Raw genomic sequence first — 27,565 nt, 5'->3', positions numbered from 1 at the left:
CGAAAGTCAAAGTCCCCGCTTTTCCCTGGAACTGGGGGGCTGTGGTTACAATTGACTGGTGCATTATAATATAAAGGCCATGACTTTTATACTGTACAATCCACCTTTTACCTACAAGCCAGCCATATTATCAACAATCATATCATACGATCAATTTTTCAAGTTGTAATTGCGACATATTTTAAAACAAATTCTTTGGTCGAAATAATGACTTTCGACTTATTTAGACAAACAAGTAAAAATTTCAAATTTGCTTTCAGACACTTATTCTATTAAAATTCACAATCTTAAGATATTTCGATGGACGATAATTAAATAAGATGGCCCCAGTGAGTGTGGATAAACCTATACAAACAGTCATCAATAAAACAAAGCAGTTTCTGTTTTTCTTTATTTTCTTTATCATCAAAATAGCACACTTACTCTAAACAAATACACATACATTTCAGGGAATCTGAACAGACTTCTAAAAAATATCTTGTCTTGAAGACTTAATGATAAAGTTTCCTACAGAAGCTGGAGATGAAATGTGGTTATGCAAACAAATAACTGATACAGAAAACATTGAGCAAGTACATCATAACTCAATAAACACTTACAAGAAAGAATAACATTGTTTTGTTAACACAGTAGCTAGGTTATAGCTTTTGAAACATTTTCAGTACAGCTTATTAGTCAAAACTCACTGGCATATTGTTATATCTGTTCTATCCTATCTATAATTTGGTTAATATATCTATGGGCTGAATTTCATTTGTTTACTTTATTAATTAGCGACTAAGACCCTTACAAGAATAGTAAGTACAGGTTTTCTAGTTTCTTTACTTACGAGGAATTCTAACGTTTGGCACATAACATGTCCCTAGAATAAATATATCATCATTTCAGAAAAGCTAAAACTTCTGCTGAGGACTACATTAATCATTCTCTTTTAGGTTAATTGATTAGCAACCATAGATTTGAAATATTCATCATGATTTAATAATAGTAATCATAGAAACAATGAAACATGAATTTCTAAATTAAGTTTCCAAGGTCTTATAATGCAACTTAATCATTCACTTCTAAAACATCAAGCAGCTGCTGAAAAATTAATAAAGCAAAACAATCAAAATTAGTCATTGCAAAATATTAATTTTCCAGCATCCAGCTAACAATAACACATATAAATCCATTTAAAATTGTGTCCATGGAAACACTTTTAAGAACACCTATGGTAACCTATGTTTCCATGTCAACATAACTTACAAGCATTCCCCAGTGTCACAGAATGGTATGCCCTAGGCTTCATTTTTGCCAAAGTTTCAACAATTGTTGGCATGCGCATACTTTCACCATACGACTTTGGCAATGGCCTGGAGGGAAGCTCATTTCGAATAATAGGGGAGACAGACTTTGGTAGATCAAGTGGTTCGATTGGTTGAGGAGTGACACAACCCTGGACAGACACAACTCCTCGCACAGTCCTACAGCCCTCCATAAAGAATTCTTCATCTTCGTCCGTCTGTGTTTCAGAATGAAGTTGTTAGATTTACTTTGTGTTATTAACTGGCTTTTATTTGACGTGGAATAGTCATGTCATTCCTGAAACCATCTAGCAGCTCCTGTACACAAAACTTACCTTTAAGCTGGAAGTTAAGAGATAATTAATACATGAACTAAAGTACAAAGAATATAAGCAAAAGATAGAGGGAAATGAAATCATAAAAATATTTCCCTATTACCATAAAAGTTTAAGTCATATTCTTTGTACCTTTATCAAGCAAGTGTAACCATGGTGATGGTAGTGACATTTAAGACAATGGTTACACACAATACGTTCCATGATCCACAAGGGTACACACACATATATAAATATATCTATATATATATATACATGCATTTTTTTTTGATGCATTATGATGTTAACAAGCTTTTTTGAAAACAAATACTCAGCTCAAATTTAAATTGCAGTCGATTGTATAAAACCCATTTTCACTTTGGTCATCATCCAAAGTTTTCATTGATTGGTCATTATTTATCCAATCATAACTACTAACCAATTAAATTGTTTTAATGAGTCAACATGTCAAAAGATAACCTGTGAATAACGTATCAAAGTTTTATACAATAGGCTGCCGAGCGGTACACATGACTGAAAATGAATGAAGATGACTCGTAACTTCTTGTCCCTACAATTATTCATATATGTAACTGTATGCCCCCTGTGGGTCAGGGATACTAATATCTAGCTATTCTACCCTGTACATTGTGTACATACCAGCATGGGTGTATCCAGTTCTAACATTAAGACCAACGAGCGTCTGAGCTATATTTGACGTGCCTTCATTGAGCGCAACCTGCAGACGACGTTGCAATTCATCATTGGTTAGTGAGCGTCTCAGGGTGGGCATGCCGGCGGGTCGGTTCGGCCCACATTGACATATGCCCGCCTCCTCAACACACTGCAAGCCCCAGCAGGACAGAAAAACAAACAAGCTCCGGTTATACAGCGGTCTAATTAGCAACAGCAAACAATTCAAGCAAACTAATAAACATACAATATAATAATGTTTTATCTGGAATATTTGAATTTTGTGGCATTAACCATGCAGAGCACTTTTAACATTAGATTTTTGTCAGGGATATGATCTTTTTCAAAGTGCATTTAAATAAATATTTACTTAAAAATTAACACCATTGGAGCATAAATAAAATTACAGGGACATGCCCAGAAAAAGGTTGAAAACCAAACAAATATACTTAACCATATAAAATATAATTTATTAAAGAATATTTATTAACAGTTTTCAAATATCAAGTCTTCAAAAAATGCTCTGATAAAAAAGCCACAAATTTATAACCACAAAGTTGTTGTTGGTGTTTTTTCTTCAAATTTACTTTTTGTGGCAGTTTTATATTCAATTTATACTTTATTATTATCACTTGGTTGATTTTTTTGTTTTTGAAACAAGTACATAAATGTCAAATATTTGTTTATCACTGATTTTATCAGAAATACGTCCAATCACAGAGTAATTTATTGTCCAAGAGCATTGTCCAATCAGGTGGCTGGATTTCCAAGAAATAAAAATAGATAACTATATGTGCCCTGTCAAGCTGATATTATAGAACTTTTTCTTTTCTCTGCCTATGTAAAATCAATATTTTTGGTTAACATCTAAATGGGTTAGAACTCACATAGAAAATATCAGAATGAGTTCTGATCTGTATGTGGACTAGATTTGTTAAATATTAATAGAAATTACCCATTAATACAAGTGGTGTTATTCATTTCAGACAACCAGGGTACAACATAGATTATTAAGTGGCAAACAGTTAATTATGATAGTGATAGAATCAGCAGTATTGTAACAATTCTTAGTATTCAACACGCTATGTATTCATTTAAAAGCAACTTAAACAAAATATAGCGAACACTGAATGTAAACACAATTAATGGCTTTTAAACTGCAACTCAGAGCAAAGGTACTAGCTATCAAAAAGCTTAAGATTTTAAGAATGTTACATCTTCTGCAATGAACAAAACATTTTACCCTACATGGTACTTATTAATCCAACATCAAAATCATGATTTTTTTGTGTACTATATAAAACACTGCGTGAATAATAAAATGTGACCAAAACTTTGCATAAAAGTTTGGATGAATGAGTTTGCTTTCAAAAGAAAATTCTTAAGTTCAGACTTAAATAATTCTGAAAATTATTCAAAACTTACATATCAAAATACATGATTCTTTAAAAGCCATTTGTAAAACTACATTTACTAATTAATGAAACAGGTATAATTCATTTCAAACAAACCAACACTATTTTAACATTTATTAAACAATTAACATAAAACTACATTATCCATAAGTTATCAAAGTAATTCACAGACATACAATTCAATTCTATAACAGTTAAACATAAATGAAAATCTGCCAAGCTAAGGTCACAATTTTTTTTCTACGATTGTTACAAACGAATACCTTTTCATAACTTCTTAACCTATGCAAATCAGGCAGGTCCAGAAAGTCTTCCAAATTGCAGTAGGACTAGAAGATATTTAAATGATAGGCGTGCAATAAGTTAACATGTTAATCTGAAGCAGCTTTTGTATTAGAACTGGATACAATTTCAATAAAATATCATTTTTACGTAATAGCTTTTCTGTTGATATAGGTCTTCATTTGCTATATTGAACATCACCTACTGACTTATAAGTATGATGTTTTGAGCCATCCCTACTGTTTCAAAACTAAAAAATTCTTAAAAAATTATGCACATTTTTTTTTTAATGAAAGCTATGTCATACATTTTAAGTGTGAAACAGGAAGTTATGTTCATAGTTGTGAATTCATATGGTATAACATTCAACCAGTGTGTGATTTTAATCCACATATAATTGTATTTTTCACATCACATTTTACCAACCGGAAATAAATCACAACTAGGATTTGAGCTAGAAAGTTTTCTTCCAGGAAAACGGTCAAATTCATAACAGCTTTTGGATGTCTGGGAAAACAGAAACAGTTAGAGTCAAATTAAGGTAAAGTTTAACAAAACATTTCTCTCAGTATTTTCTGCCAAAGAAAACAAGAACTCTGTTATGAGTGCCAACACTCATCCTTTGTTTGTTATGGGGCGTAACTCAAGTTATATTTTAAACAGAGTTGTGGAACTTGCTACAAATCTACGCATTGGCATTGATAACACATGCACCAAGTTTAACTTGAATATCTGCATAAACTTCTTAGTAATGTCATAGTCAATATTAAAGCGTATGCATGATGCTAACAGCCATGACAACATTTTGCCACCATTGGTCAGACACCAAATCTATGATAATACATCAACTTTCTTCAAAAAACAAAGAGGCTAAGTATAACTTTAAGAAAAAATACTATTTTCAATAATAATTTGACATTGATTCAATAATATCGTAATATCTGAAATTTGTACGGCAATACAAAATGTGCATTATGAGAGAAAGGTTTAGAAATCCATATTGCTTTTGTAAGGCAACTTCACAATGGTTTATTTTCTTGTTGGGTGATTACATCTGTAGGAAAGATGAAAGCTCTAGGAAAGTTTAGTTATTATAATATTCCATGCTGTAAGATGAAGATGAAGAGACCAAACAAACAACATGTAAGTATGATCAATATAGTTTTATTGATTTGGCAAATGTACAGATCTAGCCATTTTTATATTTAGCATTATTTGTTTTAAAATGCACATACATGAACTGACAATTTATATAAACAAGAGCCCTCGTAAGACAGCGCGCTCGACTATGACACTTTGACTTAGAATACAATAACGATGTAATAATACCAAGTTTGGTCTATTTATGTCAAACCTAACTAAAATTATTGGATACATAATGCTGCCCTCCCACCAGCCCGCCCAAACAATGATGCAAGTCATTCAAATAACTTGATTTCCCATTCTGAAAATGTGGTTAAGAATATACAAATATGCCTTTCAAAGGATATTAAAAAAAATAAATCAAGGGCCATAATTTGTATTTAGACTTAAAACGGAGTTATGTTTCTTGTTGTAAGATGGTCATGCAGATGTAAGTGCATTTATTAAATGGTATAGAAGTTTTTTTATTAAAATCCCAACTTGCCCTTAACTTTTACTTGCCTAAAACTTTAACCTAAGTCAATCAGGGGCCATACCTTGTATGAAGGATATGGTGTTATGTAACCTCATTGGGTGATGGTCCTGAACAATTGTGTGAAGTATTAAGTCAATTGAATGAAGGGTATAGAAGTTATTAAACAATATCCCAACCTGCCCTAAAACTTTAACCTAAGTTCAATAGTCAATCAGGGGCCATAATTTGTATAAAAGATAATATGGAGTTATCTAACCTCATTAAGTGATGGCTCTGAACATCTGTGTGAAGTATTAAGTCAATTGAATGAATGGTATTGGAGTTTTAAGTGAAAATCCCAACTTGCCCTAAAACTTTTACCTGCCCTAAAATTTTAACCTAAGTCAATCAGGGGCCATAACTTGTATTTAGGATAATATGGAGTTATGTAACCTCATTGTGTGATGGTCCTGAACAACTGTGTGAAGTATTAAGTCAATTGAACAAAGGATATAGAAGTTATTAATAAATATTCCAACTTGCCCTAAAACTTTAACCTAAGTTCCATAGTCAATCAAGGGCCAAAATCTGTGTAAAGAATAATTTGGAGTTATCTAACCTCATCATGTGATGGCCCTGAACAACTGTGTGAAGTATTAAGTCAATTGAATGTAGGGTACTGGATTTATAAGTGAAAATCCCAACATTCCCTAAAACTTTAACCAGACGCCGACGCTGGGGCGAGTAGTATAGCCCACCTATTCTTCCAATAGTCTAGCTAATAATGGTTATTTTAAACAAACCATTTGCCAAATAAATGGGTCTATTGAAAATAAGTTAATTTATTAATCCATTCATGAAATACAGAAATGATACATTTTGATATGTTGCAGGCCAAAACATTGTTTTGAACACAGACATATTGTTATTGTTACAAAAGGTAGAAATATAGAATAATTTTAGAGTTTTTTTAACTAAAATAAGTTATATATAATTAATGTATAATCATTCACATTATAACCCCTCTCAAAGTATTAATAAAAAGAGTTGTGCATATTCTCAATTTAGTCTACATTTCATCTACCCCAGAGTTCACATCCATAATTCAGTCAAAAATGGATTAATTAAACACCATGTATCGATAAAATATCATTTCCACACTAGGTGCCATCATGCAGGAGATTGCATTAGGAGTTGAGCATTTTAACCAAACATGGTACATGCACATACACAATGACCATGTCTGGTTTGTAGATTATACCTTAACGTGTACTTGTGGCATTGCAATTTGGGCAGTAGAACTTGGAATCTCTATTTCCATTTTTGTATCATTCAGATATTCCTTCATCTGTATCAGGTACCAAATTCCAAATTTAGAAATACATCTAATTATATAAATTAAGTTTTGCTATTATGTTTCTTAAGCAGAGGAAAAAAAACAGCATTGTTCTATATATAATGTACATATATTGATTAAACACATCTATAAAATCTAATAATATACATACTGGCCAAAGAATTGATATGTTAAACAGTTGTGTGCATTCTACTTGGCATATTTGTTTTGTTCACATAATTATCAGGCAGTAAAACATCTGCGAAGTTGAAACTATTGGACTGGAGCCTAATAAAATGCACACTCTACCATATCATAAATAATTATTACAAAAAACATAAAATATATATGAGAACAAATAATGTAAAAATATATCATAGGATGAAAAAAGGCAGAAAAGCTGAAATTTTATTTATGTATACAAAGGTCTTAAAATATTCACTTGAGAAATATTTTAACTCTATATTTACTTAAATCGAACTCTCATAAATAGCTTGCAATCACCAACTTTATTAAATAAGTTCAAAGAAGAAAAAAGATGAACAGAGTAAATAGCATAAAATAAGAACTATATATTCAACCTTTAATATACTAAAAAAACAAAAACATTTCTTAATACAAATGTATACTTACGAAGAAAGCCATTTCTCGTTGCTTTTCTTCTTCTCCCCTTTTCTTCATTTCAGCCATTCTCTGTTAAAAAGAAGAAAATATAATACAGAGAAATGATATACCAATGAAGATGTTATTTATCTTATTAGGCAAATACCAAATATATGCATAACATAAGGCTTGTGTACACATCAGCATTGACTGTCACATATTTCCATGTACTTTGAACAAGATACCATGAGGAGTGTTGCAACCTCTTTCTATGAGCATCTGAAGAGCCAAACAATAAATCATGAACTATTATGTGAAGCCAAGAATGTGTTCTACCTTAGCTGCACGTTCTACACTCCTCTCCTCCGCAAAGCAAGGAATTCCGCCATTTTTCCTTCCCACATACTTGCTTACAAAATGTGCGTTGTCCTTTTTCTCTTTCAAATATCTGTCTTTGCTGCTACCCTGCAATGTGTTGAATGTTCAACATGAAAAAATGTTCACTTGTAACAGTTTAAATGAGTACAGTATTGTTAGACCAAACTTGACACCTTTGTGCACTTGTAGTGCACTTCCAGTGCACTACTAGTACCATAGTACATGCTACCATGTAACATTTCTTTCTTGACTTGCAAAAAGGCAACATAGAAGCTGTTGCCTTGTATATTGTAAAGATGGCAATGTAGATCATGTTTAATATTGTCTAAAATTGAAAAAAGGGCAAGATGAAACAGGGTTTCCCCCATTATTTATGACAACATTTTTTTCTGTTTATTTTATGTAAATTGTACAATTTCCTGTTTTTTAGCAATTTTTAAGCAAGGTTTTCAGATTTCAGATAGACAGCATGTAACATTGTGTCACAGCTTGTAGATCAGTATATACGCATATATTTTGGGCGACAAATGAAACAGTCAAGTATCAATGTCTTTAATACTCAACTGACAGATTGTTAAATTTAGTTCAGAAAGTTCTATCTATAAAAATATTTGTAAAAAACAGCTATTCTTTTGGTTAAAATCATTTTGAAATCTAGTTTTAACTTATGTTAGTTAAACAGATTGTAACTGTAAAATAAAAAAAGTAGTAGCAAGTCTTGTAAATAAATGTTAGGATAGGAAATAAAAACGTAAGAAGATAAAAGAAATTTATCTGAGAAAACAGTTTTTAAACAAAAGATCAAAAAAATAAAATATGACTGACAAAAAAGATGTTAATTATTACCTCTGCAAAAACATCATCACACTTGGTTTAAAGGTTCATTAATATGATGAGAAAGTTTTATGACTCATTTAATTCACTCAATATTAATACGATCTTCTACATTAAACACAATAAGGGCACAATCCATAATAACACTTCACAAAAAATGTTGAGATCGTTGCAAAACTGTTCTACCAATAGATGTCTCCAATAGCTCATACTATACTAACTGAAATATAAATGAGTTTTGCACCAATCCCAATATTTAGAGATACAACATTACAACATGTGAACGCACCTGTCCCCTACTGTTTGCGCCATCATTACGAGGGTCCATCCCCTGATTGGCCGAAATTGTGGGTAGAGCCTAGGAGACAGAGGGACACACAGTAAGGAATAAATCCAGTCTAGATCCGAGACTAATTTCTGAGACACAACATCAAACAGGAAAGATCAAAAATTATAAAAAATATTTCAGTCAGTCAAATTTTAATAATGCTGTCACTTTAAAAAGAAATCGCCATGTAAACTGTAAGAGCCTTATGTATTTTGTTACCGTGATTGTTGTGTATTCTTACATCGTTAGCATTATAAATTATTTTCATATTACAGTTACCACTTTTGTAGCCTAACATTCATAAATAACAACTTTGAAATGCTACAGTGTTTTCTTATTAATAATTTGATGATGCTTTCTAACACTAGTTGCTGGTGAATCGCTGGTGCACACTATAAGCTAATGGTATGTGGAGTGTTTGCTTCTGAGCTAAATAGACAATGATGTACATGTACTTCTTCCATGAACAATAACAGGCAAATGTTTAACATGGTTATTTAATATAAAATATAAAATGTACAATTATAATTTGTACAAAAATGTATAGATGAGCAGCACATGTATTTCTTTAAGTATCTAGCATTACATATAAGACTAGCTGACAAACAAATGAGTCTCACCGTGAGTTGGATTGCATGGTAACACAGACACAGGACACATACAAAGCGAGACATACTCAGTTGCAACAAGGTATAAGAAACAATGACGGGAACTAAGCAGGATTCTCTTTCTTTTAAACCATTCCAATAAAATGAATCATTTGAATGTTCATGATTTTTTTTAATCTTCAAAAATAGCATATTAATGAAAATTGTTATTAATACCAGGGCTGTCACTAGGCTGAATTTTTTTAAGAAGTGACTTCTCCCTCCAGTCAAATTAAGGAGAAGTGGCGATACTTTTAGGAGAAGTGGCGATACTTTTAGGAGAAGTGATACTTTTCATATTATACTATCATCTGAATATCATTTTTGTTTCAAAGTCAACTACTGTATGTTCCTGATTTATTTACTGTGTATGTGGAGGTGTTTTTCGAATTTTGTTTCATTCTAAAACCTGAACGTTTTGGAATCATGTCAATGCATCAATAGCTGTATGTTCATGATTATGTCAATGTATCAATAACAGTATGTTCATGATTTATGTCAATGTATCAACTTATTGTATGTTCATGAATTATGTCAATGTATCAATTAATTGTATGTTCATGAATTATGTCAATGGTTTAACACCTATAAGTTCATGAGTTGTGTTACTGTACCAATACCTGCATGATAATGAATTGTGTTTTTAACCAATATCTGTATGTTCATGAATTGCGTTACTGTACAAATACTTGTAAGTTCATGAATTATGTTATTTTAACAGTAACAGTATGTTGCTGAATTGTGTAACTGTATCAATTATGTTCATCCATTGTGATACTATACCAAAACCAATATGTAGAGGAATAATGTTCATGTATCTGTTACTATTATGTTCATGAATTGTGCAACTACAACAATACCTGCATGTTCGCAAATTCTGTTAATGTATCTGTCATTTCTAAGTTCATGCATTATGTTTACACATTAGTAACTGTATGTTCATGAGTTGCCTGTAGCAAAGCCTGTATGTTCATGAATTATGTTGATGTTCTGACATCCACATGTTTATGAGCTTTGATCCTACTTCGATACAATGTTAATGATACTGTCAGATGCAATTTCATATCTGCTGAAATATTATGTGATCATAAATGTTGCTTTAGTAAAGAATCTCTTTACTGATTTAGAATGTTTTACTGTTTTAATGACATAATCTTGTTATTTCTTTTGGAATTTCCATTCTCCTTGAACCTACCATTAATGCTTTATTCATTTGCCCCTTCTAAGACTAGCCAGGGAAGGATTTTATGCCTAACAAAGTGTTTGGTTGGTTGGCTTGTAGAATAAATATCTAAATAATTAATACTTTCTTAATTCCATTCTAAAGTATTACCTTAAGAAAAGAGTTGCAATAAAATGCAAAGCAGAACAAAACGCCAAACAACCTTACTTTTTACACCAGTTAACTTTGTTAAGAATAAAACCACAAAATTGACAGGGACCCCTTCCTGATTAAAAACTTACCGAATGACACTTGGATGTGGTGCATTGGAAACAATTTGTCTAGTTTAAAGAACAAGAATTGAGATAGAATTTAGTAATCTAGCAAAATAATAATAATAATAATATATAAGTAATTGTGTCATAAATAAATGTCCCTACAGAGAACTAGTATTTGAGAGTTGATATATTATATGTTTCTGAGAAAATATCCTAGGACAGAGTTGCGAAATGTTATTTATCTAGAGAAGTATACAGGCTGTTAATTGCAAACAGTGAAAGCTTCTACTGCAGATAAACATGCAAAACAAATGTAAGAATATGTAATAAAATGTAAAAAAAAGAGTAAAAAAATCAATAAATTCAGAAAAATCCAAGTCTTTACCAGGGGCCATATCCAATAAGCATCTTCGTGAGAATTTCGTAATTTTTGACATCAATTATTTTAAATACTTTTCATCAGATTTATTCATATGCATATGTTGTTTAGCTTAATTTCATATTTTTAGGGTACAAAACATTGTTCCTTTTCTTAAAATTCAAATTAGAAAAAATTTTTTTTTTTAACTTAGCTGAAAATTGTTACTAAGATGCTTATTGAATACGGACGGCCCCAGAAAGACAACAAATATAATATCAACATGTAAGTAAAAGATGTAATCGGTTAAGTATTTTGTATGTGAGTTAAAGTGAAACATTTCTTAAAGAATACTGTAAAAGATACACTGAGGGCTGATTGTTTAGAACTAACAACATTGTTTACTTCATTATTGTTAACTTTCAAATCATTACTGCTCTGGAAACATTGTTAACTTAAACCTTGTTCTGAACAATCAGCCAATTGAAAGTGACAAAATACAAGGTGTATAAGGTTAAAAAAAAAAATATGTTTGTTTCAGGGTTTTTTCGTCCAAAATAAAGGGTAGGTATGCTGGAATATATATATATATATTTATTTTTAATCAATTTATTAGGCAAATTGTTTCTTGAGATTTTTCAGTTAAATACTAAAAACTTTAATTATATGCTTAAGTGTTTTGATTACAATCAGTATAAGCACCACTGGTATTGTAAAGCCCAAAACATTGAACAATTGATAAAAAAAATATTTCTCAAGGCAATAAAATTGTCGTGGTTCAAGGCCAAAAAATTGGTTAGGTCTGGAAACCTTAAACAAACATTTTTTATGCCTAAGGTAAAAAATAGTTCTATCACACCATGTATTAAAACTTACGCTCATTCTCCGCTCCTCTTTCTTATCGGAACCTCCTGACCCCCCTTTTCGATCCTGCTGCTCTTTGTCACGTTGCTTCTTTGATTTACGTTTCTTCTTTTTCTGTTTCGGTTCTGGCGGTGGTTTCAGTTCAGGCTCAGATTCTGAGTCCGAGTCACTTGAGCTGGAATGGGATCATGTTCTAGGATTATATATGTGGATAAAGCTAATCTAAAAGGAAAACAAGGATTGCTACTTCAGGAGACAATTGAAGAACTTAAGTATTACAGCTACCATTGGCAACCCTTGTGCTAGTTATAAAAATACATGCCTTCTTAATTAACATAATGCTAGAATGACATACATTTTTCAAATCTAGAACAGGATTATAATCTAAATTTTAAAGATATCCACTAAAAATGATATAAATAGACACAATTCTGTTGTAAAAAAGGGGTATGATTAAAATGTAAAATAACAAATTGGTCATAAATTGAGCACAGATTATTAACATCCATTAAATGATGAGAAAAAAATAATTACTACCTCTTAAAGCAGTTATTTCCCTTTCATACTTTAATGACAGAGACTACTAAATAAATGTTCTATATATTCTATCGACAATAATTATTGACAAATTTGCATTTCAAATAATACTGATTTCATGTGCTTCACAACCTCCAACACCATAAAAAAATTTTTATATGGGGAGGAAGTTCCACATTTGCACTAAACATTAAAAAAACGTTACATTTCTTATAATAAAAATAAAATTGGCTTAACATCACCACCTTGTAGTTGACAAAGTAACCAAATCCGGAGTAGGAGTACAAATGGAGTACGAACAATATGGTAAAAATTAAAAAAGAAAAAGATCAAGAAGATCAAGCATGTTCAGTCGGTTCTTTGAAATCACAAACCATTCAGCTACAAAACCTATTAAGATGGTAGGTAGCCAAGTCTGTGATGGTATAACCATGAATTGATTCACTGTCTTGTATTTATTAAAAGAAATAAGGCATGAAACAATGAGTAGTCACTTCAGAATTAGTGTTATTTGCCCTTGAGCCGTTCTTTATTTTTAAATTTAAAGCAACTATTTCCCTTTAATTATTAAAGCAGTTATTTCCCTTTAATTCTTAAAACAGTTATTTCCCTTTAATTCCTAAATCAATTATTTCCCTTAAATTCTTAAAGCAGTAATTTCCCTTTAATTCCTAAGACAATTATTTCCCTAAAATTCTTAAAGCAGTTATTTCCCTTTAATTCCTAAAGCTGTTATTTCTGTTCAATTCTTAAAGCAGTTATTTCTCTTTATTTCACTTACTCTGATTCCTCTAAGGCTTCTGACACATTCAACTGAGCTAGAATTTTCAAACAACCATCCATTGTCTTCATATTCTCCGTATCTAACAAGTTTTCTACATCTAATTTGCTGAGATTATTAACACCATTGTTTGTATTGCGACTTTCAACTCTCCTGTCTCGTCTTTTAACTTTTTCGTCTCGATCACTCAACACAGGATCTACAGTTTCCATGGCAACAATAGAATTGTCTTCATTTGGAACACTTCTACTCCTCTCTTCATCCATCGCCTGATCTTGACTAGATGTATTCTTGTCTGGAAATATAATCACATTTTCTTTTTCTTAAAGAGACTTAAACATTATACAAATGTTTTTCATCCTTTTAGATGAAGTATTACTGTATGATTTAAACTCAATAATAATAGCATTTTCAAAAGAAACTTGAGACATTTTTCCACTTGTATGAAGGCTTTCAGATGCAACATTTTTACCTGGGCCATAATTCATAGTTTGTTTGGAATTTCCTGATCAACTCACATAAATTACCATGACCCTTTCTTTTTCATTGTCTTCAGTAGTCAAAGTTATGTTTTTTCCATTTTTCAATGGTAAACAACAAACAATTTTACCTATTAAAACATCTTTGAAATGCTAGCCAAACTGTTTATTAGTTTTGTCTGTGCTAACTTACAATTATCTTTAAGTTGATCATACTAACCTTCCTGTATACAAACCTTCAAGAGCTCTGTCAGCTGTATCAAGAACACATTTAAGTTCAACATCTCGTACAAGACCCCTTGCTTTACCTTGTTATGTTTAATTTAGTATTGGACATGAACCTCAAGAGTATCTACAAACCTTCTTCTATTGCCTTCCTGTTGTTAGCTTCCTGCTGCTTGAAGAAGTCTTTTAGGTTTGGGATATTCAATGAGACACCTTGCTTTACCTTGTTTTGTTTAAACTCATATTGGACAAAAATTCAGGAGTATCTACCAACCTTCCTCTAATGCCCTGTTAGCCTTCTGCTGCTTGATGTAGGCCTTCAGGTTCGGCATCATGTACAACTTTGTTTAGTTCAATTCCATATTGGACAAGACCTTCAAGAGTATCTACTTACCTTCCTCTATTGCCCTGGTAGCCTCCTGCTGCTTGATGAAGGCCTTCAGGTTCGGCATCTTATACGAGACCCCTCTCCTTCTTTCCAGCACCTGGCAAGTCAGGTATCGAGTCATCTCCAAAACAATCTCCGTCTGACGCCTGCAAAAACACATGGACATGCAGTGAAGTTATTTCAGCCAATGGATTTTTTAGTAATTTATATACACATAATAGTAAATGCATCATATTGACTGCAGATGGATATATGGGTAACTCTAATTGTCAGTAAATGTCTAGCAACATTAACAAACATTAAGCAAAGTGGTGAATCTTGCTTCTGTATCAATCAATAAATTTGAACATCTGTATTTCATCAATCAACCTCTTACAGGATAGCAACCTGGGCCTGTTGTAAATTGATTTACAAGTACATCAGTTAAAATTGCATTCAACAAACTCATGATAAAATGAGCATTAATATGAACATATCATGCATACAAAGGCATGGAAAAATATGACTTGCAACTAAAGCTCCTCATAAATAAGTGCTGTTCAAAAAAGTAGTATATATATTAAATAAATTTGTAGGCTGGCAAACTAACATTTAAGATAATGAACAGTATGTGATACCATATGCTGGCAAAATCTTTCTCCACTTTCACTTGTCAGAACCTACGGACTTCTACTTGTCAGAACCATGCGGCTTACACCTTGTCAAAAACTAGTGACTTGTGCCTTGTCATAAGCTAGTGACTTCTACTGGCTGTATACTAGTGACGTATACATATCATGAACTAGTGACTTCTTCTTGTCAAAAACTAGTGACTTCTACCTGTCAAAAACTAGTGACTAATGCCCCTTGTTAGGAACTAATGACTTACACCTTGTACAACACTAGTGATTCACTCCTTGTCAGAAACAAGTGACTTGTGCCTTTTCAGAAACTAGTGATTTCTTCTTGTTAGAAACTAGTGACATCTAATTGTAAGAAACTAGCGACTTATGGCTTGTCAGAAAGTAGTGACTTCTACTTGTCATAAACTAGTGACTTCTACTTGTCATAAACTAGTGACTTCTACCTGTCATAAACTAGCGACATCTCCTTATCATAAACTAGTGATTTCTCCTTGTCATAAACTAGTGATCTCTACCTGTCAGAACCTGTGACTTCTACTTATAAACTAGTGATATATGGCTTATTAAAAACTAGTGACTTACGCCTTGTTTTCCTGAGTATTATGGTATTCTAGCACACACTGACAGAGTATATGGCCCATCTCCATGTAGTCTGATATGTTGAAGTGCCTACACTCATCCCTGGAAAAAGACATATAAGTTATTTCATTTAGCATTGAAGAGACATCAGTCTATTTAGGATTAAATGGTTATAATGGAATACAATACATTTGGTATATATAATTGGTTTAAGGTTGTTTATCTAAATTGTTAACATTTTTTATAAATATGAAATTATACAGAAACTGTATAACAAATATCATTTTGTATTGAGATAGACATAAAAGGGTCACATGCATAAATAGCCGCATCGCATAATTTTGGGAAGAGAAGTTAAATTATTCTTTTTTTTGCATTTTTAAACAACCGGGCCATTAAGCATGCAGTCAATTAACTTATTGGGACAAAATTTGTTGCTAGTAAGGAAAAACATGAGTAAATTAATTGTCATATTAATCGTCAAGAAAATGATGAGCCAATGACAATCCATAAGAAAGAAGTATTTTAAACATATTTTTTTTGTTGACTTAAGACCCCAAAATCATGCAAATGTGGCTTGTTTTATACACCATAATCCTTATTCACACAAAGGAAAGGAGTGACCAAATAATGAATTTAAAAAAAACAATGAGATGGTATATCATTTTACAATGTACATTAAATTTTACACGTATAGATCATGCCGGTGAAAAATGAAACATAGCCTAGTAATTAAGAACCCATAGAACTTTAGGTTAATTAGTCTTTAAGCATTCAAAATTAGTCAAGCAAACATAAAGATAAAACCTGTATCTTAACCCAACAAGCACTATAGTTTAGGGAAAGCATGTTTTAAAGGCACTAAAATGAAATCGAAGATTAACTTAAAACAGATATTCAATTTAAAATCACAGGCATTCAAATTAAATAAAGATTATCAAAATTAAAAACCAGAAACACTTATTGTTAACAATATGTGAAAAACAATCATAAAGTATTTTATTTGCAAAGCATTGATTACAAAGCATAGGATATAAAAATTATGCCATTCATATGAAAAAGCATAAGGACCATAAATAAAAACATACAATAGTAACATGTATATTATGCAGGGATCAAACAGTTATAAATGAGGAATACAACTAGCTTAACCCTTTGCATGCTGGGTAAATTGTCGTCTGCTCAAAAATGTCGTCTGGTTTATTCTAAATTTCTTTCAATTTACTTAAAACTTTGGGGATATATTGACTGAGTGGCAAACAGCTTGGAACCTGACCAGGCGCCGAGTTACTTGGTGTCTGGTCTGGTTCCAAGCTGTTTGCAAAGCCTTTAAAATTGCCATCAGCAGCTTAAGGGTTAAGATGTTTTAGTTTTATCGTTATAAGCAAACCATGGACACATACATTCATTCATGAATTTAGCATTGTTACCATGGAGATTAAACTTTTATCTCAGACGATACATTGGGCAGATTGTTCAGAACTATGTTTAAGTTAACAACATCGTTGTTAACATTCAATTGTGAACTATTTGATGATGTGCTCAAATATTTAAATAAAAGCAGTACAGCTGAAACAATGATGGCAATTTTAAAGGCTTTGCAAACAGCTTGGAACCAGACCAGACACCAAGTAACTCGGCGCCTGGTCAGGTTCCAAGCTGTTTGCCACTCAGTCAATATATCCCCAAAGTTTTAAGTCAATTGAAAGAAATTTAGAATAAACCAGACGACATTTTTGAGCAGACGACAATTTACCCAGCATGCAAAGGGTTAAGTTAACAACATCGTTGTTAACATTTAATTGTGAACTAGTTGATGATATGCTCATGTATTTAATAAAAGCAGTACAGCTGAAACAGTTGTGTCAACTCTTGTTAGGAATATTGCAGATCATAAGACTAAGTGTATCAGTGAAACTTATTTATGAATAATGATTTGAAAGTTAACAATGATGACGTTAACAACGTTGTAAACTTAAACAAAGTTCCAAACAACCGGCCTCATAATGGTCTACACACAAAAGTATATAGCGTACATGCACAGTCATTCACTTACGCATCTAAATTTCTGCCATGTAAATTAAAAAGCAAAAGAGATTTATTATAGATTGTTTCTACAAACTATAAAGTGCAAATTAACAAACTAAATGTAAAGGAAATCATAACAGTTCATTGAAGATTGCCTTACAATGGAATTCTTCGACAGCTACAAAAATGAAGAATTGAAAATTGTACATGGTCTGATTCAATATTTCAACATCTTAATTAAATAAGTAGACTACAGCTTTATACCGCATACTTTTTTAAAACATATCTTTATAAGCAATCGACTCAAGCTCTGTTTTGAATCAAAGAAACATCTTTCATATCTTGTTCTTTTCATTTTGATAATTACAGAAATGAACTAGATTAAGCACCAATAATTTTACAGAAATCCTGTTTTTTACCAACAAATACATTTATCAACTCATTATCAGTGAACAAAGGACTGACCACTTACCCCCCCCCCCCCCTTAACCCCCCGACCCCTAAGGGTGACACAAATGTCTTCCCTAAAATAAAATAATAAACTCATCCATTTTAGCTTTGGACTGAACCATTTATCCTAATATGGGGGATACCTACTTGTTCATGGCAGTTCCACTGAATGTGGCCTCAAGCGTGAAGCTGTTGAGGATTCTCATCTGACGCCACATGACAACACGACCTGTCGCCTCCTTGCAGCGCTTGATGTTGAACTTACAGAATGGGAATGAGAACTTCTCTGGCGACTGCAGTATAAGAATATTTTAATGTGAAACAGGCATAAACTCTGGTAAAACTGGGCTGATTCAGCTCCCGATAGAACTTGTCAACATTTTACCCGCAAACCATTGTCGCCAAGTTTCATCGGGATTGGGTAAGAAATATTTAAGTTAAGGTCTCCTCAAAATATAAACAAACAATATTTAGATAAAAATTAGGGGATTTATCTCCCTATCAAAATAAAAAGTCAATATGTCCAGGAACATTGTCACCAAATTTCATCGTAATTGGGTTAACAAATACTGAAGTTGTTGTCTGAACAAGGATCAATTCAGACTCCCTGCTGCAAGAAGCTATCTAAATGCCGTGTACAAAGTGTACAAAAAAAACACAAAAAAACAAACCTTTTGAGCCATAAGCCAGGGAAACAGCCTCTCGTTGAGGAACCCTCGAGCACCAACAACACCATTGCCGTTTGTGTTGTTGTCTGGGTCGTCCGTCGACGTGTTGTTGCCATACATAAACACATTGTGTTTTCGACTGTGCCCGTGGAGGTCACAATACAATGCAACCTGGAAATTATTAAAAATGTAACTAACAGACATACCAGGGAAATGAACAGCACTGAAGCTTGAAATTTCATTTTTTTTTGCAATAACTACCTGAATACACAAAGTTACAAGGAGTTATTGAGGACTTTCTAATGTTTCAAAGGAGTGCAATAACATTTTTTTAAAATATCATCCGATTTGTTGTCCTTATCAAATGTCAGTGCGCACATAGATGGGACCAAACGACAATGATATCATGTCCCAAGTTGATTTTGCTCCCTTCAGATTAAATATTATCTATGTTATTTTATATGTTTCTGCATATAATAAAAAGAAATTTTGTTTACTTTAGTGGGAAAGAAGATACATTTCATCTTGTGAAGACCAAAAGTTGATATTTTAGAATGTATGTACCACATTTAAATGTTAGATTATAAATCATTTGTTACAATGAGTTACATAATGAAGTATATCTCTCATTCCTTTTCATACGTTCTTTCAACTTTCAGAAATTCCGAATAAAGTGGACTAGTGGTAAAGAAGTCTGCCCCTCAGGTACCACTATGGGTCCTTTCTCACAGTCTCAAAATGGACACATTAGTAATGATCTCTACCCAGGAACCAGACAGGAGAGTGGTACATATCAACCTTCAGCTGTCTTCATAATGGGGCTAGAATGATTTAGTACGAACTAATGATATTCCATTATTAAGAGACTTTAATCACATCTCTATGTAAGTCTTTAGCGTAACTGTACAAACCTCATGTTTTTCCATCACTTTCTCTATCATATCCTTCGTACTCCATACCGTCGGAAAACTTTCTTTTCTCGGACGTCGATAATTCCGATTTAAATCCCTAGCGGCGAGAGAGCACCGGTAATTCCCCACAATTACACCATCAGGGTTCAACATAGGCACAATTTTAAATATAAACTTGTCTCTGAGTTCCTGTGCGGCCAGGGATGGCCCTGTGATATAGTCTAACACGCCACGCATCATCCATGAGGCTTGTGATTCCCCAGGATGTACACGCCCAGTTATCACAACAGCCTTTTTCTCTTCCTGTATAGACTCTGGTTGGTCTGAAATGGCAGATAATGGAATAACTTGAGGTTATTAAAAGTGCAAATTTTATTACTAAATAACATATAATGTCTTATTCTTATACAATCATGTTGTTGTATTGGTGTCATCATTGTCATCATCATCATCATCATCATCAATCATCATCATCATCATCATCATCATCATCATCATCATCATCATCATCATCATCATCTTCGGCGTCATCAATATCATCCATCGTCATTGTCTGCATCATCATCATCATCATCATCATCATCATCATCATCATCATCATCATCATCATCATCATCATCATCATCATCATCGTCATTACCTTTTAACCCCTCCAATGAACATTAAAATAATCAATATAAAACGCTGCAATGTAACGAAACCAGGTTTTTGGTGATTGACAGAAGAACTTCAGCATGTGTTGCGAGGGTGCATAAAGGATATTTGTTTGTTTAATTTGTTTTATAAGATTTCAATATATTTCCCCTCATGAACTCCAAAGTCAGTATTTCTATAATTGCTACAACACTCGTAAAATATAGGGTGTTGTGAAGGGTGCCAAATGGTCTTCTGGCTACATAAATGTATTGAAGCATACACTTATTGAAGATTTTGCAATCAATTAACATTAGTGTTCGAAAATCGGACTCCATTTGCTATCGATAATCGAATCGAATCGGACCAAGCATTTCGATTTACTATCGCAAAATAATCGAAAGTTAATAATATCAGTAAGGAATACATTCGTTATACATCATCATCATCATCATCATCATCATCATCATCATCATCATCATCATCATCATTTAATTGGTTAAACCTGGAATCAGTACATGTGATACTATAGTCCTGCTTTTATCAACAGTAAGTAAATTTCCAAAACCCTGTCAATAATAACTCAATGAAAAAACATAGCAACACAACACATACTTCATAATTGCACATCGATTGCAAAATGATGAACACCGCATCAAATAAGTTTTTTTCGCATTTTATCCATATAAAAGCATATTAAATATTTGTGAACTTGCTTAACATTTAATAACCTGTTATATTGAACATTTCATTAGAATATCTTAATTTCATAAAACTTTCACAAAAAAAGTAAATTAGTTGAATACAAACGATACCAAAAGAGGTTTCAAAAACAGAATGCATCGACCCGGGATCCCCGGTATTTGCAGGTAGGAACGAACCCACTACACCATAGAGACAGGTTATTGAGGATGGTGTTATGAAATATATTAACAATTAAAATTAATTTGTAATTTTGGGAAAGTTGGGAAGCAAAAAGGTTTACATTTACCGCATTTGTGTAAGAGAGTGACCTACTTTGTTTAAATGAACTCAACGAGAATTTACTGATATGAAAAATTGACATTTACTTGACTTTTACCACAAAACGAAAAAATATTTAGTTACCGGAAGTAACATTACCGACATCGATTTTGGACAACCACTATCGATTGTCGCCGACATTGCATTGACTCGATATTCGTTTCATCACTAATTAACATTATGTCGTCAATCATCAATACTGCAAGGCCACCTCAACATAAGGAAAATGCTTTTGTAAAATCTCAAACAACTGACAGTCAAAACATTCGCTTACCAAAATTCGTAACTGTGACTAGAAAACAACTATTGCCTGCCCTCGTCTCACACAGCACCTCCCTCTGCATGTAGTGCTGGCGTGCAGAGTCATTCAGGAGGTTTTCAAGGTCGTCCTTTAGGTCAGTGAACGTGTAAGGGTAGCAGTGGGCGAGGTAGTAGGTGTCATCTGCATTCGGGAAGTCCTGAAAACACAGCCACACAATAATACTAATCATTTGTTTGTATTTTATGTTACACAAAAATTTGATTATTATGGCACATTATATTTTTATTTCAGTAATCCCCCACATATAATTGCTCTTCATGTAACAGTCATACTAGGAATCTTAATGCCTCTTAATGATAATTATGCAACACATATGTTTTAAAATTTCCATATTTGTTATCAAGTCCTTATTTATTGCCTTGTATTACATACTCATGTATCTTACACTAGCACGCCCCCTCCCCCCTCCCCCCTCCCTAAAATCATCAAAGTTTACTTTTTATTTCAATGTGGGAGAAAAAAGTTATACAGTAATGCCCAAAATGCCCGATTTCAGACTAGAAATTGATAAAATTTTGTGGTGGAGTAACCCACATGCCCCCTGCAAAAACTATTAAACAAATAGATTTTGTTCTGAGGGAGGGGCGCAAGTCAAAAGGTTACGCTCCTAAGTTATGTCCCCTCTAATGTCAAATCCTGGATCCACCCCTGTCTTACCATTTGGAACTCCAGCTCGTAGAAGGGCACACCTCTCATTAGTAATGGGCAGTGTAAATGCATGATATTGCGCGAGTAACTGGAATAGAGAACAATGTAACAATGTAACAGAGGGTGGGAGTTGTGTGATGGTTAATTTGTCCACCTCTCACGCAAGAAGTTGTGGGTTCGAGCCCCACCAGGGGATACTTTCTCATGGCCTCTGAAAATGGACGCCAGTACTGGTTTCTACCCTGGAAACAGACTTAGGGTCACAATTGGGCTAAAGGGAATTAGTATAAACTAATGTAACTTCAACAGTCATTTAATTTATGTAGATACATGGATTATTATCAAATATTTTCGGTGTACAAAGCTTTGAAATAAACCCTTTCTCTTTGTCTCCTGTATCTCGTTATAATCTGTGGTGATTGCATGGTTAGGGTACCAACTCTGGATCAGAGGGTCTGTGGTTCAATCCACAAGTGTCATCAGTTCTCTCTAGTTATTCATTACATGTATATGGCAGATTGAAACACTATGACAGTTGTAAAGTTGCTGTTAAAGTGTATGTTACTTGTCTGAAGCATTGCAACATTACGACCATATTACCTTTACCTTTGGCAGAGTCAAAAAGCCACAAGAAAATAAATGTAACTCAGACCTGGAACATTTAAAGTACAAGATTACATGTATATGTTCAGCTAATGCTAATTTTTAGTCTCATTGTGCAAGGGATTGCTTTCAATGATCATTCATATCATTCGGAACACCTGGACCATTTTCCATCGAAAACAACCTTAGATGTATGCCGGTACATCAGAAGAAGTAGTTTGTGAAATTTTAAATAACAGTATTAATAAATTGAAGTGTTTTAACATGTATTCTGTATTATTAAATTTAAATTGATTGCCAATGAAGTATACTATTGCATAAATTAAGATTCCCAAGAGTAATGTCGTTCAAAGTTTGACTTAACTGCAATTACTAAGCGATCTTTTTGCAGTGTATAGTTAAGTATAAAGATTTCTGAAATTGTAAACCGCCCATATACATCCGAGGTTGTTTTCGATAAAAAAATGGCAGAGGTGCTGCAAAAGCATTCATCTAGAGTTTTGAAGGATAACGTTACCTTATATGGTGTCCTGTGCGTCCCCATCCCACACCCTTATTTTTGGCATCAAGTTCTGAGTACAGTAGAGGTCGCATACCTGGAATGAAAGGTTTCCTTTTTTTAAAAATGTGAAAAGTATCAAATATATATTTTCACAGCTTCAAACAGTGAAATATTACTTTTATTTCACTGATAAATCTCTACAAACAACCGGAAAGCAAATAATTAAATTATTTATATGTAAAATCAAAGGAAAGAATAAATTAACTCATCTCACCATAGTTGTACAGACTGTCCCTCTTGAGTAGATTAACAATTCTGAATCTGTATGTGACGCCCGGCACAGCGTTCTGGACCCGGAAGTAGTACCATTGGGTGTGTCTGTTCGTGTACAGGTCCGTCTTCAGGACAAGCTCATACTCAAACTGACCCCTGGAATATACACAAAAAACGAATGAATCATTCATATTTTAAATTTGGTATTGCATTAAAATTTAAAACATAACTGTGCCCTTGGACAAAATCTCCCCAGCATTTTAGCAATATTGGACAAATTCCCCCTACCCCCGTTTTTTGCAAAACAGACAAATTCCCCCTACCCCCGTTTTTTTGCAAAACAGACAAAAAAACCTATGATAATTAAACTACCCTTTATGTTGTTTTTTTTCTGAGTAAAAATCTTGATTAATTTAGAAAAGAAAAACTATTTGACATAAACTATATGCATACATGGTAAATAACTGACAAAAAAAGAGAAAAATTGAATATCATATCGGGAGGAAATTTTTCCATCTATTCAAAAATTGCCTATTATAACATAACAACCATTATTCATTTAAGGTCATCTCTATGAAAATCAAGTTACATGATTTTGACTTAAAGTCTGAAAATATTGATCAATAAAAAAATATTCGCTGTTTAAATTAGTTTTAGATGATCTATACAAGTGCATTAAGAAAATCCTGTCATCCACATAGTCATTTGATTGCAAAAGGCCGACCATGTCTTTGATTTGTTGATATTTCTGTTGATTTCCCATTGACTGAGATGACTTTAATTATAGAGTCTTAACTGCTTTTCATTAATAAATTCTAACGTTTTGAAAATCTTTGAATCTCAAATCATTATTTTTATAAGCCTGACTCAACTTTCTTCCTCTTATTTTGTATTTTCATTCTCATGTCACATTGCTAAGTTTATTTATTTATTCAGGTGCTGCATTGTACCACACACACACTTGGCCTATACAATGAGGCATTAGAAATTATACATTTTAAATATGTTTCTAATGAAGAGCAATAATTAAAGTTCCTGGTGCTTAATCAGTAGACAAACCAATCTAAAATATATTTTTTTATAAAGAACTCATTTTGAAATAAAAAAATCTGATTAAAGATTGAAAGTCAATCACATTTCAAAGATGTTATTTTTACTTTTCAATTATGTTTCCTTACTTTTAACTTTTCAAAATAAATCGATCTCCATGGGGTCTCATTACATCATGATGAATGCAATTTATATTTAATAGATCATCAATTAAATCGGAAAATAATAAATTTGATTTTTTTTTTCCAATCTCCAAAATCTTTCCAGCTGCCAAATGACTCCATATAACAATGGATTTCAAGCTTTTGTTAAATTGTCAAAGAAAAGTGAGAGCAGAAATTTTAAGTGGATTTTCATTTAAATTAATACTACCAGCAAACAATGCAACAACTTCAATTGGTATATAAATTAATAAAATAATTGCAAATTTAAATACATAAAATAATTGCAAATTAAAATACAATAAATTATTGCAAATTCAAATAAAGAAAGTGATTCCTTTAACTAAGTCATTGCAAAAACCCATATTTACTTTTTTTACAATGTCATGAAGACCTTTAACTGCACTGCAGATATTAAGAGATTTATGAAATGAACAGCGGTGTAGCTTCTGTTAGGCCATTATAAAGGCCTAGGCATTTTTTAAGCCTTTTTTCCCTCTTGTTACACGGCAAAATGCACCAGTTGCAAGCTACGCTTTCAAAGTTTTCAGGGGGGGGGGGGGCAAATTTTCTGGGGGCCATGCCTATGACCATGACACCCCTACTTTTGTGCCTGCCCATCAAACTGGCTCTTCCTACGCTACTGATAAATATCTAAATTTCGGAAAAAAATACTGACTTTAAATTTCAACTTTTTTCTGGCAGTTTTCATTTCAACATTAATTCTATAAGATTTTTTTTAAATTTATACTCTATAATGTAATCTTCATTAAATAAACTGCTATCTTATATGTTTGAACATGGATCAAATATGCATTTTCACTTCTATATATTACTTAATTTTTAATGTATTCTTCAATATCTTTTTTCAGTTTTTTCATCTTCTCCATAAAATTAACGGATTAAACTCACTTGCCCCATCTCCTGTGCAAAGAAAGTTGAGAATCAATGGAGTTATTGCCGGGTATCGATTTCGAAGCTCAATCTTAAACAAATAAGAATGAGAATAATACCCTGGTCTTTCGCTTTCATCCACCTTTATCAACCAGAAAAGGACGATATCATTTCATAAATCAGCGGATTGAATGCAGTTATTGAGTTTGAAACAGAATACAATTCTCGAGTGTTGGTGCCATTATATTAAGACAAATGATCTTTGCAGGGATTCGCCATATTGTACGAGAAATTGTGATAACTATTCATAGCCATGTTCCAAATCCCGTCACATGCGTTTGTTAATCCGCACAATTTAATAGCAATGTCAATATTTATTTATAAGATAATAAATGATTCGATTTTATTAGCCCTTGAAAATGAAAGTATTATACTCTTGAGGAACATTTATTTATTTCTTAAATTGATTGCATTGTTGTAAGGATTTTATTTCCATTTGTTTTGCCATTAGTCTTGTTATTTTTCAACCAGTGTCTAAATAAACAGTTTCATTACTAGGTGACTAGTGAAAGAAAAATGAACAATAAAACAGATTGAAGTAGATTGTATTAACTTGTTACATTGAACCATCAGTATATATATATCTATTCAGAATACAATCTATATTTTCAGCCAATGAAATTGCAGATAGGCAATCCTTTAGTACTAGGCTTAATAATTAAGAATTTAAACTTTCGCGGATGTTAAAAGGTGCGCCTACTGCCTGGACTCATGCGATACACATTCCCTGCTTTATAGGCAATGTGTCAGCTAGCAAATGAGGTTGTATTCCAAGTCAATTAGATGACCTGAAGTAGTATCTAAATGATTAAGAAGTGCTAGTTTACTACAATCACTCTGCCCATTCTTAATCATTAAGATACTGCTTCTTGTCTTCTTACTATAATATATATATATAGAGATAGATTTACTTTCATTGGTTGAAACTGTTTGATATAAAAGACGAATCCGATCCAGACAACAACATTTTTCCATTTAGTCTTTATTCATGGCATATGACGACATTCATGACAAACACATTCAATTGCCAACAACAATTTTGATAGAAGATTAATTCAACCACAAAATATAAATAGTCTTTTACAAACAGTGGTCATTTTAATCAAAATATTTATGATTTTATGACATCATGATTTTTAACTTACTTTAATCTTATGATAATCTTTTAAAAGATTAATCGTCTGAAATAAGGAGTGGAACCCAAGGACTCTTAGTGTGATTTTGACCTTTGAAGTACAGACTTTTCACCACCCATGGGATGATATTAATTTCCTTCTTTATGGGTAGAATACATTTGAGCGAAGCTACCATAAAATACCCCCACCCCCTCCCCAAACACACAAACTGATGCA

General features: G+C 32.6%; 1 protein-coding gene across 12 annotated transcripts in view; it reads right to left on the bottom strand.

The window, feature by feature from the left end:
* LOC128205605 (uncharacterized) overlaps window positions 1-27,565 on the bottom strand; it is a 120,467-nt gene that overhangs the window by 16,381 nt on the left and 76,521 nt on the right. For 4 of the 12 annotated variants that reach the window (XM_052907346.1, XM_052907347.1, XM_052907352.1 and 1 more), the window contains exons 9-26: window positions 24,050-24,204; window positions 23,791-23,869; window positions 22,680-22,758; window positions 21,975-22,158; window positions 20,045-20,367; window positions 19,137-19,304; window positions 18,613-18,758; window positions 18,176-18,193; window positions 15,991-16,089; window positions 14,792-14,931; window positions 13,694-13,988; window positions 12,388-12,550; window positions 11,178-11,216; window positions 9,028-9,096; window positions 7,863-7,991; window positions 7,557-7,616; window positions 6,849-6,935; window positions 2,261-2,444 (exon numbers count right to left, since the gene is read on the bottom strand). In XM_052907346.1, the coding sequence (XP_052763306.1) occupies window positions 2,261-2,444; window positions 6,849-6,935; window positions 7,557-7,616; window positions 7,863-7,991; window positions 9,028-9,096; window positions 11,178-11,216; window positions 12,388-12,550; window positions 13,694-13,988; window positions 14,792-14,931; window positions 15,991-16,089; window positions 18,176-18,193; window positions 18,613-18,758; window positions 19,137-19,304; window positions 20,045-20,367; window positions 21,975-22,158; window positions 22,680-22,758; window positions 23,791-23,869; window positions 24,050-24,204 (2,417 nt within the window). Of the gene's footprint in view, window positions 1-829; window positions 863-1,248; window positions 1,505-2,260; window positions 2,445-6,848; window positions 6,936-7,556; window positions 7,617-7,862; window positions 7,992-9,027; window positions 9,097-11,177; window positions 11,217-12,387; window positions 12,551-13,693; window positions 13,989-14,791; window positions 14,932-15,990; window positions 16,090-18,175; window positions 18,194-18,612; window positions 18,759-19,136; window positions 19,305-20,044; window positions 20,368-21,974; window positions 22,159-22,679; window positions 22,759-23,790; window positions 23,870-24,049; window positions 24,205-27,565 lie in introns of those variants that run through there. The other 8 variants (XM_052907344.1, XM_052907351.1, XM_052907348.1 and 5 more) reach the window with 6 other exon arrangements.

This window comes from Mya arenaria, chromosome 10 (assembly GCF_026914265.1).
Source record: "Mya arenaria isolate MELC-2E11 chromosome 10, ASM2691426v1".
NCBI classification, from domain to species: Eukaryota; Metazoa; Mollusca; class Bivalvia; order Myida; family Myidae; genus Mya; species Mya arenaria.
This window is presented reverse-complemented; position numbering and strand designations above follow the sequence as displayed.